Source organism: Ochotona princeps, chromosome 3, assembly GCF_030435755.1.
Source record: "Ochotona princeps isolate mOchPri1 chromosome 3, mOchPri1.hap1, whole genome shotgun sequence".
In the NCBI taxonomy this organism is placed as follows: domain Eukaryota; kingdom Metazoa; phylum Chordata; class Mammalia; order Lagomorpha; family Ochotonidae; genus Ochotona; species Ochotona princeps.
Genome location: NC_080834.1, coordinates 29,143,080 through 29,159,004, shown reverse-complemented (window position 1 = coordinate 29,159,004; position 15,925 = coordinate 29,143,080). Strand labels below are relative to the sequence as shown.

At 41.7% G+C, this 15,925-nt stretch overlaps 1 protein-coding gene across 1 annotated transcript in view; it reads right to left on the bottom strand.

The window, feature by feature from the left end:
• The window catches only part of BRWD1 (bromodomain and WD repeat domain containing 1), a 107,215-nt gene that overhangs the window by 58,480 nt on the left and 32,810 nt on the right, over positions 1-15,925 (bottom strand). Inside the window, exons 9-17 of the mRNA XM_058661618.1 lie at positions 12,424-12,524; positions 10,707-10,777; positions 9,637-9,737; positions 8,676-8,716; positions 7,253-7,351; positions 4,864-5,014; positions 4,495-4,629; positions 3,310-3,438; positions 2,912-3,137 (exon numbers count right to left, since the gene is read on the bottom strand). Of these exons, the coding sequence (XP_058517601.1) occupies positions 2,912-3,137; positions 3,310-3,438; positions 4,495-4,629; positions 4,864-5,014; positions 7,253-7,351; positions 8,676-8,716; positions 9,637-9,737; positions 10,707-10,777; positions 12,424-12,524 (1,054 nt within the window). The remainder of the gene's footprint in view (positions 1-2,911; positions 3,138-3,309; positions 3,439-4,494; positions 4,630-4,863; positions 5,015-7,252; positions 7,352-8,675; positions 8,717-9,636; positions 9,738-10,706; positions 10,778-12,423; positions 12,525-15,925) is intronic.

The window sequence follows — 15,925 nt, the reverse complement described above, 5'->3', positions numbered from 1 at the left end:
TCCAAGTCCTAGCTGGTTCACTTCCAATCTAGTAACTTCTAATGCACCTACAAAGAGCAGCAGAAATTGGCCTGAGTGTCGGGGGTCTGTACTGCCGCTGGGACATGCAGAAGCAGCTCTTGTTGAACGGCTCTGGACTAGCCCAACCCTGGCTGTTGCAGCAAATGGGAAAGTCAGCGAGTGGATGCAAGATCTAGGTTTCTCCCGCACTCTCTACCTCAGCCTTTGAAATGAAGAAATCTTTTTTGTTAAAGGCTAATTTTTTCGGATCACTCTGAAAGATGAGCTGAAAAAGAAGTGGAGCTTAAAATGGCTTTAATTAATGTTGGCTATTATATAAAATTCCAAAACTCACAACATCTCTAATCTTCATCTTTCAAAAACTATCCTTTTATACCAAAGGACATTTAGATGTTAACTTCAAGTATCACAGTAACTTTTAATTGCATATTAAAAAGATGCTTCAAAAACTTGGTGGAAAATAGAATACTTTATATAATGTATATTATATTATATATATATAACATATATATAAAACACACATATATATAAAACACTTTCAGGCATGGGAAACTCTTGTTCTTGGAAGAAAACATGAAAAAGCACTATTAAAAAATCTCTAAAGTTCTCACAGTGCTAGCAGTAATACAAGTTCCCACCAGCCAGAAGAGATAATTAATTACATTCAAAAAAACTGCTTGGTGCGTACATTAACTGTAACACCATTACATGAAAGTCTAAGTCAGAAGGAATGCAGTTATCACTCGGGCGGTCTGGCTCGGCACTAGCAGTGCCAACATCTCGGCTCTGACACGAACAAGTTGTGACCTTGCATGCTCTCTGAAAGGATCCAAATACCTGCACAGCTCTGCAGGCCGCACATCAGTAACTCCCTAACAACACACAACAGGGACCTGTGGCACATCACAACACATTGCCACCTGCGATGCTCCTGCAGCGTCACCTGTTAAACTCCCAGGACTCCACTTGGAGCCAGCTTCCTGCTCACGCTCCAGGGAAAGCAGCAGAACACGGCACAAGCCCATGGGCCCTGCACTAGACAGCACCCGGACAAAGATCCAGGCCTCAACGTGCCCAGCCCAGCCTTCAAAGCCGTCCAGGCAGTGACCCAGCCAGGTGAAGACTCCTGTTTCTCCTTTTGTCTCTATAACTCTGCCTCCCAATAAATAAATCTGTAGAAGTAAATAAAGCAGGCCCGGCAGCATGGCCTAGCGGCTAAAGTCCTCGCCTTGAACGCACCAGGATCCCATATGGGAGCCGGTTCTAATCCCGGAAGCTCCACTTCCCATCCAGCTCCCTGCTTGTGGCCTGGGAAAGCAGTCGAGGACGGCCCAATGCTTTGGGATCCTGCACCCATGTGGGAGACCTGGAGGAGGTTCCTGGCTCCTGGCTTCGGATTGGCACAGCACCGGCCGTTGCGGCTCACTTGGGCAGTGAATCATTGGATGGAAGATCTTCCTCTCTGTCTCTCCTCCTCTCTGTATATCTGACTTTGTAATAAAAATAAATAAATCTTATAAAAAAAATAAATAAAAAGTAAATAAAGCTAACAAGTATCACCAGAAAGATATTTATAGATGCATTACAGAATTATAATCCCATAGAAGGCAGAAAAAGGGGGGAAAGGACATACAGAACAGAAGACTAAAGTCCACAAGTTCTAACTGAAACATTATGGGATTAAATATGCAGCCCATAAGAAGCCTATTTTAAAAGACTCATGGGGCCCGGCGGCGTGGCCTAGCAGCTAAAGTCCTCGCCTTGAACACCCCGGGATCCCATATGGGCGCCGGTTCTAATCCCGGCAGCTCCACTTCCCATCCAGCTCCTTGCTTGTGGCCTGGGAAAGCAGTCAAGGACGGCCCAAGGCTTTGGGACCCTGCACCCGCGTGGGAGACCCGGAAGAGGTTCCTGGTTCCTGGCTTCAGATTGGCGCAGCGCCTGCCATTGTGGTCACTTGGGGAGTGAACCATCGAATGGAAGATCTTCCTCTCTGTCTCTCCTCTCTGTGTATCTGACTTTGCAATAAAAATAAATAAATCTTTCAAAAAAAAAAAAAGACTCAAAGATGTTAAGGATTGCAAATTAGATGAATCCAAGCACTAATCAAAAAAGGTGGGACTGAAAGTATTACTACCCATCAAAATAAGCCTTCGAAAAAAACTGGGGGCAGCCATTTGGCCTAGCAGTGCGGAAGCCCACCCTCTAAGTGTGTGAGTTCCCCACCCCAGGGTCCTGCTACCACACACCCTGCAAGCAGCGGGTCGTGGCTCAGGTGGCTGACTCTGCCAGCCAGGGAGTACACAGCACTGAGTTTCAGCTTCTTGGCTTCAAAGTGGCCTAATCATGGCTGTGAAAGGCATTTTGGGCATGAACCAGTAAATAAGCAACTCACTCTTCCCTTTCAAATAAAAATTTAAAATGCATTAGGCATAATCAAGAAAAAGAAGACAAATCCAAATGAGACATGCTACAAAGTTCCTGCATTACTCTCTCCAAACGCATCACTGTCATGGAAGTAAAGAAGCTAAGCCAGATTTTGACAGACAGAGGAAATGGAATACCTCAGCGCCAGGATTAATGCCAGACGGACATCACAAGAGAGCAAAGCTAAGGCATCAGAACACTGACAAAACTGATCACAAACACAGGTAACATTACCTGAATTAAATGGCCTGGTTTTAATAATACACAGTTACAGGAATGACTACCATTTTTAGAAATACATTTTAAAGAATTGAAGCAGAAACAAGCATGCAATCCAGAATCCTCACCTCAAACAGCATAAGATACTGCAGACTTCAAAAGAGTTCCATCTGGTGAATCTACAGCTACAGCAGGTCTTTGAATTTATTAAAAAAAAAAAAAAAAAAAACACCTTCACACTTACTTGTTGCCACGTATCCGAGCTGAGGAACCAGCTGTTCATCTGCAGAGTTTTCTCGGCCTGGTACCAATCTCTGGTACTTAGTTGGATGAGGATTTCCATCCACGTCCACTAAGAATGGCGGAGGCATAAGATGAGGGGCCTGCTGAGTTTGCTCATCTAAGACATAATTATTAGAATCTCTAATGAGAGGTCGATAGTCAGTGTGGAAGAACATTTGATCAGGAATCTAGAAAAGTCAAGTTCACAGGATGACATTTTCAGGTTTACAAATAACATGTAAAAAATGCATGTAAACATATGTAAATAAGCATTAAACAGCTAATCAAAATAAAAGATCAAATTAGCATAAATTTGCAAAGTTATTTTTCCCCACACTATAAAAAAATATTTCAAATGACCTTTTCATATGGTTTGCTGCATCCAAAACCAAATATTAAAAGGTGTCCATGAGAATCTGTACAAGCAAAATGCTGTCCATCCTGGGAGAATTTACAGTCAAACACTGCTCCGTGTCCTTGCCCTTCAATCTAGGAAAGCCAAAAAGAAACATCAGAAAGAATTCTATGCACCTTCTTCTGACACATGCATTTTCCTAATATCAATCAAGTCTTGCAATAGGTCCCTTCTGAAGCAGAAATTTAAAGCTACCTTTGCTTTTAAAATATACCAATATCGCAAACCAAAACTCATTTTGGATACTACTCTTCTAGAGAACAAAATAAACTTGCAAGTTCTAGGAATTAGTTCTGCCAGTCACTGAATAAAGGCTCCACATCAATCCAAAGTGAAGGTTTTTCTGTGCATTTTATAGGTGAATGACAGGCAACTGGTTAAGACTTGAATTTAATACATATTAAAAAGTTACCTACTAGGCAAATTTTAATAAAATTCAGTATTTCTGAACTAAAACGAACACTTCAAGAATTTATGGAAAAGTACTTTAACCCAGTCCTAAGCTGATCTGACCACCACACTGCAGTCTCCAGGGCACACAGGTACATGCCTGCCACTGCAGCTCCCTGCCTTCAGGGAACACATGTTCACTACTTAAAGCTGCTTTACTCTTCCTTGTGAGCTTTAACTTACATTGCTTGAGTATCACCCAAGGCCAATGTGGCCTGAGCTGGAAAACAGTCATTTACTCACTAACTGCTCTGACAGACTGCCCTCCACGTCCAAACAAGCTAAGGCAGGAAGCCCAAGACTGATGTCAAGCTGCACATGAATGGGCACTAATTAGCATGTGCAGAAAAATAAAACACACTGGACTAGTTAGGGCATAGATAATATGTATATAAATTTGTATTCTCTTGAAAGAGAATATACTAAGGCACTTCAAAAAGTCTGGACGATGGATCAGAAGTATATTTTAGTATAAAACATCTGAAATCAATCCAGTTTTTGCAGACTATGAATGTATGAACTTTCTGCACACATGGCTGCCAGTTAATTCACTAGCTATTACATACCCTGACATGTACAGAAACCTGAAGCCAAAACATGCAGATCAATTTCCAGCCAAACTTTGTAAAACCACCGCTCTAAACCAATGCAAGCAAAAAGATACACTTCATTTCACTTACCATATTAAAATAATGTTTCATCTTGGTGCCTTTCGTAAGATCCCATATAAATATGCTGCCATCATGTCCTGCAGATAACATAATTCTGGGATCAAAAGGATGTGTCTCCAAAACAAACACTTCATCAGCATGACCCTTTAGTCAACAAAGTCAAAACATTAAGGAGTTTATCAGTTGAAACTTGTACATACACATACACTTCCTAGTATAATGGTTTTTATAAATACACAAATCAGAAAAATTACACATGTAAAAGCTTCCAACTTGTAACTTAAATGGGGGGGAACGCGTGTTATCTAATCTGTAGTGTGAAAAGGAACATTGTAGCTCCAAAATTCTGAACTGTCCTATTGTATAAAAACTACCTACCAGTAAGTTATGGAGAAGCTGTCCCGTATAGGAATTCCACACTTTGAGGACATGATCATTCACAGCAGTGACAACAATGCTATCATTCTGATTCCAAGCTATCATTGTTACTTTAGGTTTCATAAACCTTTCTTCTTCTGAGGACAAGTCCCTAACAAAAAATACAGAAGGTATTCACTCACTTGGATGGCTTCCACACAATGCATATAATCCCTCAATACCACCAAAGCAGTGAGAATGACATTCATGTGCCTATTTTTCCAGTGTATACAAAGGATTCATTACATCTGATCCATAAAGACTACCAAGCCACAGATTAGAGTGGAACCTGAAGAGCAATCAGAAGCAGTTCAGAGACAGAGTAAATCAGATTTTACTTTGCTCCCTTTACGCCCTTGTCCTGATCCCAACCTATTACTAACACTTATTTTCACCTGGTCCTATCTCCAAAGAAATAAATTTTAGGAAAACAAAAAGCAATCCATCTTTATATCACCAGCATATAGAAAAACATACGACCCAAGACAATTTGTTGAGCTATAAATGAGATAGATCAGTAACATTTTATCAATTTGATTCACCAACATGAAAGAATAAAAAGTAAACTGCTTAATTCTTACAATGCTTTTCAAGATTTCCAGGAAAAACTCACTTAAAAGCAGATGATCAGGGATGGAGCCGTAACACAGCAGGCTGAAACACCACCTACACCCAAGTCCTGCTGCTCCAAAACAATCGAGCTTCCAAGTAATGGTAAGGCAGCAGGGGTTACCCCAGCACTTAGAACCCTGCCACCCTGCAGACAAGCCACATGGACTCCAGGTTTCTGTTCAGCTTAGCCCAGTGTAAGCCTCTGCAGGCACGGGGAAGTAAACGAGTAGATGGAAGATCTCTCTCTCCCTGCCAACTCTTTCAAACAAATAATCATCACACACACACACACACACACAGGTAACATTACCTCCAAGAATGGAGCATGGCAGCAAAAAGCTGCAGTTCTCAGGCTCATTAGAAAAAAAATCTTACTCATGTTTACATAAAATGTGGAGTGAGAATGAGAGGGATCCTCCATTCACTGGCTCACCTCCGGGATAGCCAACAGCCGGAACTGGGCCAGTCTCTATGTGGGTCTTCTCTATGTGGGTGCAGGGCCCAAACACTCAGCTCATCTTCCGTTGTTAATCAGGCCACTGGCAGGCAGCCAGATGGGAAGAGCAGCAGCCAGGATACGCACTGGTATCCAATGAGACGCTGATGACCAGGCAGCAGCTTACTCCTCCACCTCATAAAACAGGCCCTTACTCAAATTTCAACAGTGATATTCTTACTCGGCCTAAATACATAACTCTCCATGATCTTCACTCTCCCCTCTCCTTCATTATTTCAACTAAGAACTTACGCAGTCCGTGAAGGCTTTCCCAGGCCACAAGCAGGGAGCTGGATGGGAAGTGGAGCTGCCAGGATTAGAACCAGTGCCCATAGGGGATCCTGGTGTATTCAAGCAGAGGACTTTAGCTGCTAGGCCACACCGCTGGGCCCTCAAGGCTTTTTAACTTAACAAAGGTTGTTTATCAAAGTCCCATTCTATATTTTTTTCTCCATTCTCTGCAACAGTTAATTCCACAAAAATACTGAGGCCAAATTTATTTGGAAAACTCACTACAATTCCAATGGTTTATATTTCAGAAAAAGTAAACCAGATAGGATGATTTTTTGAAAGAATAAAACAAAACAAAATTTCTCGGAAAAATCGTTGAAAGTAAGTATACAAATCAGGAAACAAATTCAAACAAAATTTATGACTTTAGGTTTCTGTTGATTTCTTAAAGATATATTTATTTTTATTTGAAAGGCATATTTTAGAGAGGAAAGAAAAAACAGCAAGATCTTCCATCCCCTGGGGTTCACTCTCCAAAACAGCTGCAAAGCATGGATATGAGCCAATCTGAAGCTGACTGGGCAGCCAGCAGGCAGAGCCTGGCGCCAAATGGCGCACTGGCTGCCCGGGGACAGCTCACCATGTGCACATTGTGGCTGGAGTCGGGATCCGAGCAGGACGCCCCATCCTGGAGCCCACCCTATATTACTCTCAATAAGCAAAGTCAAAATATTAATATGCATAAACTTGCAGTTCTTATTCTGGAAACTGAAACTGTGATGAGGTAGGAAGTCAGAACCACGTCTTTCAACGTGATCATACAAACCAACAGTATGACAACATCCCTAGAGCCTAATTTTTAAATCTCCAGAGGATATGCTCACTTGGCACACTTGTTCTCCAACAAGCTGTGCAGCAGACAAAGCTTTGATAGGAAGAGGCTAATATCCCTTAAGGAAAATAACCAAGACAAAAACCCAGTCAGACCCCAAGCTCCCAAACACCACTCACCCCGAGATTCTGGTTGCCATGTCCAATAAAATGCTTCTCCATTCCAGCTGCTCAAATCTCCAAATCCGTGCTGTTCCATCTCTGCTACCACTTAGAAACCTGAAAATATTCAGAAGAACATCTATTCATACACCTGCCACCAATACTACAACTAAAATCACAAGCAACGAAGCTTTTATTAATGTGGTCGTCCTGGTGACAGGTCAGTGTACATGTGAAAACTCAAGAGAGTAAGTATTTAGGACCTATCTGGCTGGGAAAAAAAAAAAAATCAGCTCTGCTCTGAGGCCTGGTCCTATGGAACAAAACACATTTCAAACTCAATCAATAGCTTGTCAAATAAGATTGAGTTGGGAGAAGGAAATGAACAAGAATTACTTGGAGACAGGGAAAAAATCGTAAAATAAAAAAAATTAAAAATAACATAAAGACGAACAGGAAAATAAGAGAAAAACTCCATTTAAGTTATCTTAATTCTAAGTTCAAACTGATACATGCTAGTCACTATAAAAATAAATCAACCTATTAGCAAATTTAGTCAAACACTGGAGTAGCACAAGTGAACTGCTGCTTCGATGCCAGCATCCCACCCCAGAGCATCAGTGTAAGTCCTAGCTGCTCCAACTTTGAACCTAGCTTCTGGGTAATGTGCCTGGCAGACAGGAGCTATGGCCTAAGCACCTGAGTTCCTGCCGTAAACATGGAGACCTGGATGGAGCTCTTGGCTCCTGGCACTGGCCCAGCCTAACCCAACGCTAGCTGTTCACATAAGGAGAGAATACCAGTATATGCAAGACAGCTCTCAGAACATGCACAGCTAAAAAGATACCCCCTAAATGTTAGCAAGAGCTAGACAATGCCAGTGGCTAAGAATGCAGTCCACAACCCCTACATGGGGGCAGGAACCCAAGGAGTTGAGCACCGCCTCCCAGTCCACATTAGCAGGCAGGTGGAGTTGGTGCCAACGCAGATGACAGATATGTTAAGTCCTAACTAAAGGCCCACTCCAACGTAAGAGATTTATACATCCAGCCAAAGAACTCTATTTGGTTATAAAAACATGCAAAAATTGCAACTCCAAGATACATTTCATGTAACTTCCTTCCCTGTCCAACACTGTATCCAATGAATGTATTTATAAGTAACTGCAATACAGAAAGTGATACTACAGTTTATAATGTACACTTATAAACCACAGAGTTGATCTTAAATGTTCCCATCAAGAAAAAAATGTGAGGTGCTAAATATGTTAATAGCTCTATTTAATCATTTCCTAAAACATCATACTGCACTCCACAAAAAGATACTCTTGTTTATAAATTTTAAATAAACAAGCGAAAAAGATCAAACTGATATACTAGCTACACAAGCACGTATTATGTTAAACAATAATTTGCCTAAAAACATATAAATACACACTTACCGATCACCACTGTTAGAAAATTGGATACTATCTACTTTATCCTAAAGAAGAAACAAAAATACAGACATGTCACCTCTAAACTGTGTAAATGTTCCAAAAGGAAGTCTCACTGCTTTAACAAGCAGGAGATCTGTACTTACGCTGCTTGGTTCTGTCACTGAATATCTACAGTACTCTGAAGTATAGTAAAAAATCTAGAGCAGGCACACCCCAGGCTGAGGCTGGGGAAGGGCCTTGCTTCCAAAAGTAAAACTGCATTTACCACAACATCTTTTCAAAATGACTTAGGTGAAAATGAACTGTGTCAAAACATCAAAAGATAGATTTTTCAGCAGCTGCCAAGAAAGCATATTCACTTTGATGATGATATACAAATTGTTTTGTTTTGACCTTTTAATGTGATTTTATCACTTTATCAAGTAATCCAGTAGGAGAAAGTTGACCCGACATGGTCTGTGTACACAACACTAACAATTATCTACCTCACTATAGCCCCAATTATAGCATTTTCATTTCATAAGCTTGGGTAGGAGAAGATCTACTTGAAAGAAACCAAACTCTATTCATCAGACAAGGTCAAAACAGCCACTGCACAACAACAGCATTGGCAAGGCGCCGAGCTGCCAATATATTTTTACCATTTAAAAACCCACTATCTCCTATTCAAAAATCAGCATTACAGTAAAATTAACAAAAACCACAAGGGACATTTCCAATTGATTAATATAAAGTCTCTAACTTATTCTTAACTGATGAACATAATTCAGCAAAAATGTATAAAAACATTACAACCATCTCTCAACTAACGCAACTATGATTTAATATTTTTAAATCAAACACTTCAAAACTTTTACAATAAAATTCATTTGCTCTACAAAAACTACAAATAACAGTTTATGTTTGCAAATCTAGCAACAGAATCAACCATTACAGCTACAGAACTTTAAAAGGTGATGCTTACAGTGTGACTTTCAAGTTCTGCGATTTTTTCTGGTGCTTCAAAACCCAAAAAGTACATTCTGATCACATGATCAGTACTGCCCGTTGCTAAGAACATACCACCTGAAACACAGAAATCAAGGCTTAAACGTCTGTTCACATCAAACAGCCAAACAAATAGGATTGCTAAATTTTAAAATATAGACAAAGTGGGGTCTCTTATTCCAAAACTAAACTTATCTCAACTAGATATTGAACTGAAATTTCCTGTCTTTTATGAAAGCCTCTATGACCTATCAAAAGCAAAGTCGCCACACAAGTCCAAACCTGACAAGAAAAAAGGAGAGGAATTTCACCAAGACACACGTATGGAAAACAACTTCAAGCTACCAAAAATGCGTAATTTAGGATAATGGGAAAAAAATCAAAATTTTGTTATACCATAAACAACTGATCTCAGAAATGTACAGAAATGGGCCAAGAGCAACAGAAGCTAAAGTCCACGCCCTGCATGTGCTGGGATCCCACGCAGGCGCCGGTTCGCATCCTGGATAATCCACTTCCCATTCAGCTCCCTGCTTGTGGCCTGGGAGAGCAGTGGAGGATGGCCCAAAGCTTTGGGACCCTGCACCATATGGGAGGCCCTGAAGAGGCTCCTGGCTCCTGGCTTCGGATCAGCTTGGCTCTGGCTGTTGTAGCCACTTGGGCAGTAAAACCAGCAGATAGAAGATTATTCTGTCTCACCTCTCTGTAAACCTGATTTTCCAATAAAAATAAATCTCTAAAGAATAAAAATAAGCTAAAAAAAAGAAAAAAAGAAAAGAAAAAAATGCACGGAAGCAACCCCTAAGGAATAGCTCGAGCCTTGCTGCCGGCTGTCCTGTATCGCTGATGATTACACACAAGGGAAAGCAGAACAGGGGAATGGAAAAGAAAAAATACAAAAAGCTTGTTAAATGATCGTACCATACATTAAACCTAAAGAGAGGAAGTCATTAAAAACACTTGACTTAAAAGATCTTAGCTATACTGTAGATCATTTAGTAAATACTGAAATAAACTAAGAAAAAATCACTGAATAAATTACCTTACCAACACTAAAAGAAGAACAAAGCATCTGAACGCCCGGCCTGGGCTTCTCAGTGAACTTCAGCGGTCGTGGACTTTAAAAGAACAAGATAATGATTTAAAATCCGTCAGTTGTACAAAATAAGATGTTTAAACTATTAGCTTTATTCTTGCACAGTTAATCACTACAATCTTATCTGTATATTAAGCATCTTCATATACGCTATTATATTTGCACACTTTCAAAGATACTGTCCAGTTCAATCTTCCAGACAAACCCACCGCACAGAAGCGGCGTACTGACCCTCCCCAGAGGTGACTAAGACAGCACAGGTGAATGCACGCCAGGACATGGTCACAAGGGGGCAGCTCTCTCCTACAAACACGGGGCATGAGCTACAAGTACAACCTCAAATGTCCTAACAGCAACATTTCTAGAAAAGAAAACCCAGTTCATATTACTTAACATATCTAAAATCAATCCCACACCAACAGTTTTCACATCTGGGATACTTCAGACTTCTTTCTCACTGAACTGAAATTTTCTAGTGTGCACTTAGCAAATAAATACCTCAATTCATACACTGTCATCAAAAATTATTAGTTGAGTAGGATATCCTAAAACTTTCTGAGTTGAAGAATTCAGGCACAAATTATTCCAAACACATTTTAAGAGTTTCCTAACAACAGAGAGTAAGGTAATCTAAATTCAATGAAAAATTAGCTCCCTCACTGAACTGCTGTCAGCAGCACAGGACAGCACAGGTCTATGACCCAAGGCCCGTGCCTGTCACGTGTTCCCACCTGATCTTCATTTATCACACAGCTAATGACACGTTTCCAACACTTTTTTTGAAAGTCACATAATCTTTTGTCACAAAAATGTACTAAGAAAATTATGCTTTTTTCTACCCAGCTAATAAACTGTCGGATCGTCAACATGAAATGCCTGTTAACATGTAATAAAAGCCAAGTTCAAAAGCAAAAAGACAAGCACAACACACAGTATCTCATTACAGGTTTCAGTCCACTAAGACTGCACTGAAAATACTCTACAGGGACTGACGCGGCAGCCTGGTGGCTAAAGTCCCGACCTTCAAAGTGCCAGGATCTCATCCGTGCGCCAGTTCAAATCCCAGCTGCTCCACTTCCCTTCCAGCTTCCTTCTTGTGGCCTGGGAAGGCAGCCGAGGACAGCTCAAAGCCTTGGGACGACCCTACACCCACATGGGAAACCTGGAAGAAGCTCCTGGCTCCTGGCTTCAGACTGGCTCAGCTCCAGCCACTGTGGCCACCTGGGGAGTGAATCAGCGGCCAGGAGATCTTCCTCTCTATATATCGGACTTTCCAATAAAAATAAATCTTTAAAAAAAAGAAAAGAAATAAAAGACACTACAGAAAACTTGCTGAGGCCGGCAGGATGCTGCCACCCCCCGTGGCACTCGCAGCCTATGCGGACACTAGTTCTGAGCCAGCTCCCTGCTAAAGACCCTCTGAAGTCAGAAGAGGGCCCAGTGCTTGGGTCAATACATCCAAGACAATGGGAAGAAGCGCCTTTCTGGCTTCAGACTGGCCTGGCTCCAGCCACTGGGCCATTTAGGAAACGAGCCAGTGAATGGGAACAGCTGTCTCACCCGCTCTTCTCTGTGTAACTCTGCCTAAGTCTTGGGAGTAAAGAGAAGGAGTGGGGGGGGGGGGGGGGGGAAGAGAAGAAAATCTGTTACATAACTAAAGTTACTTACCTGAATTTCAGGGACTCTAAATCCCACTGCCAAAAGCAAACTGTCCCATCTGCACCAGTGGAAACCATGTACCTTTGAGAGCCTTTGGCCATTGGACTAAACTGGAAAGCAACAACACACACAACTCAGTGTCTAAATTATCTATTTACTCATATTCTTTAGAAGCAAAATACAAGAAATCCAAAATACAAGTGCTACTTCAGAGTAGTGATGGGGAATATTTGGTCCCCAGGCCACGGAAGGCCCATGAAATCATCGAGTGTGGGCTTGAAAAAGCTTACGTAAGACTTGAAACTCAACAAATGCATAGCAGGCTCAATTTTTTAAGTGATTCTGAATGACCCACAATGATGCTAAATATCTAAATGGCCCTTGGCAAGAAAAAAAAAAAAAATTAATTTTCCCACTCCTACCATACCATGACAAGGCTCTCCACTCATCCTTCAGAGTGAAAACCTTCATCTTCCCAGATCTCAGTAGAAGAAGCTTAGCGGCTGCTGGACTTCCAATCTAGCTCCCTGCTGACTGCCTGGGAACGTACCAGAAGACGGCACAACCACTTGGGCTCCTGTCACCAATGTGGGAGACCCCGATAAAATCCCTGACTCCTTACTTAAGCCTGGGGAAACCCTGGCTATTGTGCCATCTGGAAAATAAACCTCCAGATTCAAGATCTGTCTCTCCCACGCTGTGTCTCTTTCAAAAAAAACTAAATAAATAAAATCCCTAAGGAAATTAAGACCAGTTTTGAAACAAGCAAAATTACCCAGAGAAAATATAAAATGTGAGGATCAAAGTATATTAAAGCAATCACAAACACAATGGTTAAGATCATCTGAATGACCAACAGAAAGCCCCAAAATGAACTCCCTCGTAAGACTGACGTCAGATGAAGGTGATACCGCAGACCTAGGGAAACAATGCATTTCTGCATAAGCGGCACTGTAACAACTGTGCAGCAGTCCAGGAAAAAAACAAAACTAGATCCATTCTTTAGGATGAACGTCAGCTTAAATTTCAACTGCACTGTAAGAAACCACACTATAACCCAGAACAGGATTAAAATTTGTGTTTAACCAAGTACCCAGGCTCAGGAACAGGTACATGCCCTGTGGAAGTTTCTGAGTTTGATACCCAGTTCCAGCTCCGTCCTGATGCAGATGCTGGAAGAGGCTGGTGGTGGTACAATGAGCACACGGGACGCCTGGACTAACTCGCTGGCTCGAGTCCAGCCCAATGCCGTGCTTGCAAGCATCTAATGAATGAACCATCACAGAGCTCTGTCGTCTTGTGTCTTCAGGAAATAAACTACCAAGAATGCTACACAAACAAGCTAGGAAAAAAAAAAAAAAAGGAAGCTCTGGGGCATGGTACAGCAGTCTACTGGCAAGATCCCTGCTCGCCCCGGGATCCCATATGAGCCCTGGTTTGCGTCCCCGCAGCCCCACTCGCCAACCAGCTCTTATGCCTGTGGCCTGGGAAAGCAGTCAAGGCCGGCCCAAAGCCTTGGGACTCTGCACCCACATGGCAGGCCCGGAAGAAGCTCCTGGCTCTTGGCTTCGGATCGGTGCAGCTTTAGCCTCTGTGGCGGCTTGGTGACAGGAGATCGTCTTTTCTGTCTCTCCTGTATATCTCTGTATATCTGTATATCTGACTTTCCAATAAAAATAAGTAAATCTTAAAAAAAAAACATCTATTTCATCCAGAAATATTCAATCAGGAGGAACTCCGAAACAACAATGCCAGCATTGTGGCATGCAGGGTAAAAAGCTTAGGATGCAAGCATGTCCCAGGCACTTGCCTCCTATCCAACTCTCTGTTAATGGCCTGGAAAAGCAGCACAAGACAGCCCATGTGCTAAGGTCCCTGCCGCCCACAGAGGAAACTTGGATGAAGCTCTGTGCTTTAGCCTAGCTCAGCCCTGACCCCAGGAACCATCTGAGGAGTAAACCAACAAGCAGGAGATGTCTGTGGCACTTTCAAATAAACAAATATTTTAAAAAGAGAAGAAAATATAAGAGAAACAATATATAACAAAATAATATAAGCACTGTTTCCAAAGTGACAGAAGAAATCTGAGTGAAATTAGGAGATGGATAGGCTAGGTGGAGAATCTGGCCTTAGCAACAACATTGTGTGTGTATGTTAAAATCTATTTATTTTTATTGCAAAGTCAAAGTTTCAGAGAGAGGGAGAAAAAGAATGATCTTCTATCTGCTGGTTCCAATCAGGAGCTTCCTCCAGGTCTACCGCAGGGCCTAAAACCACCCTCTGCTACTTTCCAGGACACAAGCAAGAAGTTGAATGGGAAGTAGATCAGCCAGGACATGAACTGTTACTCATAACGGATCCTAGTGCCTGCAGGGGAGAATTAGCCCACTGAGTCATCACACTAGGGCATAGCAACAGCATGTTACAGGGAACTAAGGCTTGAATATTGGTCTAGATGCTTAAGGCCCTCAAAGATCTCTGTTTTACAGGTTATTTTTATGTTAATAGTTCTGAGAGTCTGGGAACAATACAATTGTGGTGTCTAAAAATGGGATCTTTGGGAAGTGACTAGATTAGACTGACACATCAGGGTGGAGCCCCAATGATTAAAGGTGGGAGACTTAGTGAAACCACAAAGATACAGTCACATGGTCCCTCCTGCCTTGTGATGCTCCATGCCTTCTGAGGTGGAGTGAATTACTGGACGGGAGATCTTCCTCTCTCTCTCCCTCCTCTTCTCTGTACATCTGACTTTCCTATTAAAATAAAATAAATCTTAAAAAAAAAAGAAATCTTACACAGTGAATCCCGAAATCAAAAGCCAAAAGTAAACCTTTCAGGTGCCCTGATGTAGTAACAGTAAACATAACGTAACTGTCAAATCAAACCCCAAAAGCCAAGGATGCAACACTGAAAGTGGACAGGTAAGATGTGAAGAAGAGCCAAAAACAATCCAAAAATCTTAACAGACTGACAGCCACCTGTTTTCCCATCCGTTCCCAGAAGGGAGAGTATAAACAAAACAAACAGAAGCAGCAACAGAACTCACTGATCGTTAAACATTCAAGACAAAGCAGCAACTGAAAGCATTGGGGCCCAGTCACATCCTGCACCAGAGTTTGGGAGTCCTGAGTCATGACAGCTCCTCACATGACCCAGCTTCCTGCTAGCGCATCCTACAAGATAACACAGGCCAGCTCCAGTGTCTGGTCCTTCCCTCCTCTATGGGAAACCCACATGGAGACTGGGCACCAGGCAACAGCCTGGTCCAGCCCCAGCTTTTGCAAGAATTTGGGGAGTGAAAAAGTAAACTTGGGAGATAAATATAAACAAACATTAAAAAGACAGAGACCGTCAGTGCCATTAACATAAAAAAACACATCCTGACCCATAAAGAATTAGAAAATTTTGAATCTGCTTACATACATTTAAGTAGATATGTTCTGAATATTGAGTTTATAGCAAATCTTTTCCAAAATAACAGAAGTAACACATCTCAAAATATATATTA